General features: G+C 38.9%; 2 protein-coding genes across 7 annotated transcripts in view; one reads left to right on the forward strand and one right to left on the reverse strand.

The window, feature by feature from the left end:
• The window catches only part of LOC144956203 (stimulated by retinoic acid gene 6 protein-like), a 744,310-nt gene that overhangs the window by 614,993 nt on the left and 124,317 nt on the right, over window positions 1–5,000 (forward strand). The gene's annotated exons all lie outside the window — the stretch shown is intronic.
• Window positions 1–5,000, reverse strand: part of LOC144956194 (choline-phosphate cytidylyltransferase A-like) — a 57,399-nt gene that overhangs the window by 13,400 nt on the left and 38,999 nt on the right. For all 3 annotated transcript variants that reach the window (XM_078886620.1, XM_078886617.1, XM_078886618.1), the window contains one exon: window positions 714–819. In XM_078886620.1, coding sequence (XP_078742746.1) covers window positions 714–819 — 106 coding nt within the window. The remainder of the gene's footprint in view (window positions 1–713; window positions 820–5,000) is intronic.

The following is a 5,000-nucleotide window of genomic DNA, read 5'->3' on the forward strand; positions in this document are numbered from 1 at the left end:
ACCACATCTGTCCCAGCTTTGGCATCTTCCAGATTAAACTTAACAACAACAACAACAACAACAACAACAACAACAACAACAACAACCAACACACAAACTCAATACACAATCATACCACCACTATACACTCCAGTTAACTTTACAAAACAATACCACCACCACCATCACCACTAACAACAACAACAACCTATCATAACAACTACAACTGACTACACTCCAATTCACCTTTCCACAACAACAACAACAGATCATATCAACTACCACTAACTACACTCCCATTCACCTTTCTACAACAACAACAACAACAACAACACACAACAACAACAACAAATCATAACAACTACCACTGACTACACTCCTCTTCACCTTTCTATAACAACAATACCAACAACACATCATAACCACCACCACCAACTCCACTCCCACTCACCTTTCCACAACAACAACACATCATAACCACCACCACCAACTCCAACTCACCTCCACACACTCCACAACAACAACAACACATCATAACCACCACCACTAACTCCACTCCCACTCACCTTTCCACAACAACAACAACACATCATAACCACCACCACCAACTCCACTCCCACTCACCTTTCCACAACAACAACACATCATAACCACCACCACTAACTCCACTCCCACTCACCTTTCCACAACAACAACACATCATAACCACCACCACTAACGCCACTCCCACTCACCTTTCCCAGCCCTGGCATCTTCCAGAGTAAACTTGACATTGTAGTCGATCTCGGACCGTCTCTGTTCTGCCAGGGGTTCGTGGCTGAATGGGGCCGGCATCACATTCTGGACAGAGAAGAGGACCACAGAACGACGATTGTAACAAAACATTGTAAACATTTCTGTACTGCCGTTTTATTAAAGAACACAGTATGGGCCAATAGGTTAACATTGCATATACTGTGTTTTTAAAACAACGGCAGAATATATCAGCTGTATCAGAACCAGGTCTGTCCTTATAGGTATACAAATGAATAAATAAATAAATAAATTAAACATTTATATAGCACATTTCTACGGATTACCATGCTCAATGTTTCATTTATTCCCCATAAGGCACCCTTTCTGTACAAACACTCTTGCAATATCCCTTACTGCCTATAGCCAGTTACTCATTCACACCGGAGTCGAGTGGGTGGTATCTAATGTGTGTTAAGCGCCTTACCCAAGGATAGATCATGCAGGATCATAACTTTCCACGGTCACAGTCACCTACCCAGTCACTTACCACGTTTAACATTGCTTGACTTGTTTAACAAGACGAGACATGGTACCGCTAAAGCCACCAAGTCATAAGTCATATCATGTTTATTTTCTATTTCATTCGTTTATACATCTCACCCACGCACTGGAGGTGGATCTACATTACATGTACATGTCCATGTTCTATATGTGACCCATCGTCTCAAAACGGTATTATGTCGGAACGAACCAAATGCTTAACAGCCGAATTAAATGTTAAACTGGTCAAAAATATAAATTTTGTTGGCATTAGCACCCTAAAATATGGTATCCATTCTCCTCAATAAAATATACAAACTCAACAAAAGTCTTGTTATTTCTGGCTATAAAATCAATTTTCAAAATCTTGACCATCCCGACTTAATACCGTTTTGAGGCGAAGGGTCACATATATAGTCATTTGTCGTATTGCAAAATATGCTCAAAATGACATCCTATAATATAATAAAACGTGCTCACAGTTAGTTTTCGAAATATCCAACATCACGATATATTATTTTGTTCAACTTGACTAATGAGTTTGTTAAAAAAAAAAGAAATCAGAAACATGGCAGCGACTTTACATTTATTAAGAACTATCCAATCGCCAGACAGCAAGAAATCATGTGATCGATGACGAAAACTTGAGCTTTGAAATTTTATACAGCGCAATATCCACTAAACGTGCTCAAAGCCCTTAACAAAGGTTCCCTGACCAACAGCAACACGTAACATGTAGAACGAGACATGATGCCTGTTAGGCGATAATACAATTAATTCTTTTTCCGACAGAGACAACGCTCTTAACGACCATGTACTCATTTTACACATGAGCACGGTGAGAGAATGTGAGTAAAGAGCCTTTTCCAAGAACTCAACTATGAGCGAGGAAGGCTCGAACCAAGGACCTTCCGATCGAAAACCAAGTGCCATACCACAAGACTACATAACCGCACCTGATTATAACACGTCGTACCGGTCATCTAGAGGTCTGAGGTTCGATCCCCAGTTGAGGAAGGGTGATCTTTTTTGGGATTTTTTTTTTCATGTATTTTTCTTTCTTGCTTTGTCTGACAATGTTTCATAAACACTTTTTCAGATCTATATCTTACACCAGTGCCTGCTCCCTAATTTGTCATATTTTGACTTATGACAGACAATCTTTGGATGAAAAAAACAGAAAACAGCCGACAGGTAGAATGATAGACTTTCAACATAGAAAGACGAGGAAGGGGCAACCATTGATTGCTCGTTTAAAAACGTGTTCTACCGGGATTCAACATTAAAATCGGAGAGATCTTTGTGCGGCTATGTGGTCTTGTGGTCTGACACTCGCTTTCCGATCGGAAGGTCCTGGGTTCGAGCCTCGCGCTCAGCGCATAATTGAGTCCTTGGAAAAGGCTCTTTACTCACATTCTCTCATCGTACTCAGGTGTTAAATGAGTAGCTGGCCGTTAACAGCGTTGTCTTAGTCCGAAAAATTGTAATATCGCCTAACAGGCAGCATGTCCCGTCCTACATGCTAAATGTTGCTGTTGACAGGGACCCCTTGTAAAGCGCTTTGAGCACATTCAGTGGACATTGCGCTATATAAAGCTCAATTTATTATTATTATAATCAAAGCTTCTGCGAAACGTACAACTCAAGCAAACTCGAGTGGATATGCGGCATGGTCTAGCGGTATGACACTCGCCTTCGGATCGGAATATCCTGGGTTCGAGTCCCGCTATGAGTCCTTGGAAAATGCTTTTTACCAACATTCTCTCACCGTACTCGGGTGTAAAATGAATACATGATCATTAACATTAACAGTGTTGTCTGTCGGGGGGGGGGGGGGGGGGGGGGGGAATTGCAATACCGCCTGACATGCACCATGTCTCTTCCTTTATGTTACGTAAACGTTGCTGCTCGAAGCTCGAAGAAATAAATAACAATGTGAAATTTATAGAATGTAGGTTTGCCAGACATTCATGGCCAAAGTTAGCCATAGCGACTACTATTTCTATTTCCCCAAAACTGCGAATTCTTAAATGTTCATGACTGTGCTGGTCAGCTTGCTGTAACACAAGTCAGTGGATATCTGTAACACATAATATCTGTTTTCGTTTATTAAATTGAAGCTTACGTCCTATACTATGTTAAGTGTTGCTGTTGACCAAGGTCCTCGTGTAAATGTAAAGCGCTTTGAGAACGTTGAGTGGCTATTGCTCTCTCTCTCTCTCTCTCTCTCTCTCTCTCTCTCTCTCTCTCTCTCTCTCTCTCTCTTCCTCTCTCTCTCTCTCTCTCTCTCTCTTATAATAATAATATATATATATATATATAATAATATATATATATATATATATATATTGTCAAGCATTGCTTTGCTTGTTTGTTTGTTTTTTGGTTAGTTTTCTTGTTTGTTTTTTTTGTTTTTTTTTTTTTGGGGGGGGGGGGGTTAGGTTGTTTGTTTTTTTTGGCCGGCTCTATTTCTCCGAACGCTCAGGAAAATAAACGTGAATTCTATTTCTCCGAATGGTTGGCTAGCTCCAGTAGATGATGGGTTACGGACGCGAGGTCGATTCAAAAGTAAATGCTCGAACAGAGTGGACAAGGAATTCTCATGAATCATCAAGCTGGCGTTTTTTGTTTTTTTTAGGCACAAAGATGGATTTTATCAAAAAGTTGTGCTATCGTGAATACTCACTCCGTGGCGCGTTCACTTTTGCACTTCGCACTGCACTATCAAAGAGAAACAGAAGTAAACCTATAAATAACAAAGCCAAAGAGTCTCAATTCAAGACGGGAACAGAGGTTGAAAGACAGGATAGCACAAACTCAAGATAGTATAAGTCAAACAGAAAGTTGGGAATAAAAGACAGATCGCCCAAGCACTGGCAAAATAGCCGCCCCCCCCCCCCCCCCCCCCCAAAAAAAAAAAAACAAAACCAAAAAAAAACAAAAAAAAACAAAAACAAAAAAAAACAACAAACAAAACAAACAAACAAAAAAACAAAAAAAACAAAAAACGCAGACACATTCACCATTCACACAGACACTCTCGCAAATAACCAACTACAACAACAACAAAAATCTTGAGAACGGAAACCATTTCGGAGAATAAATTAATTAGATATCGAGATTATTTTCCCGAGCATTCGGAGAAATAGTCACTTCATTTTTTAAATATTTTTTTTTATAACTAACTCACCTCCACTGAAAACATCATTGGTTATTGGTGGACACGCTTTTAATATAAATTATACTAAACAAAGTCACACGCTTTTAATATAAATTATACTAAACAAAGTCAATCAAGTTCACCCAGCATACACAATAGACAGCAATAGCACTAATGAATATGTGTGAAATTATACGGAAGACCAAGAACAAAAATCACTTTTGTTGATCACATGAATATCCTTTTGAGTGAGTTGACGCCAATCACGGTTAATGAAACTACTAGAAGTATCTGGACACTGAAGAAACACGAATATATAGTTTTATATAAAGACCTGAAGGGGATTCCCCAAAACAAAAAGTACAAAAAACAAAATAATACAAAGTAAATTATTATAACTATTATTATTATCGTTGTTGTTGTATCTTAATCACAGTGACTATCTCCCTATCGGATATAATATGCTGAGTTTGAACAATCACAATAAACAAAGAAAGGTCTATTTTAAAAAATTCATTTAAATACAGTATACTTTAACATCATCTAAAAACAACACACACACACACACACACACACACACACACAC

This window comes from Berghia stephanieae, chromosome 10 (assembly GCF_034508935.2).
Source record: "Berghia stephanieae isolate SIO BIC M18660-M18661 chromosome 10, UCSD_Bste_1.3, whole genome shotgun sequence".
NCBI lineage: Eukaryota > Metazoa > Mollusca > Gastropoda > Nudibranchia > Aeolidiidae > Berghia > Berghia stephanieae.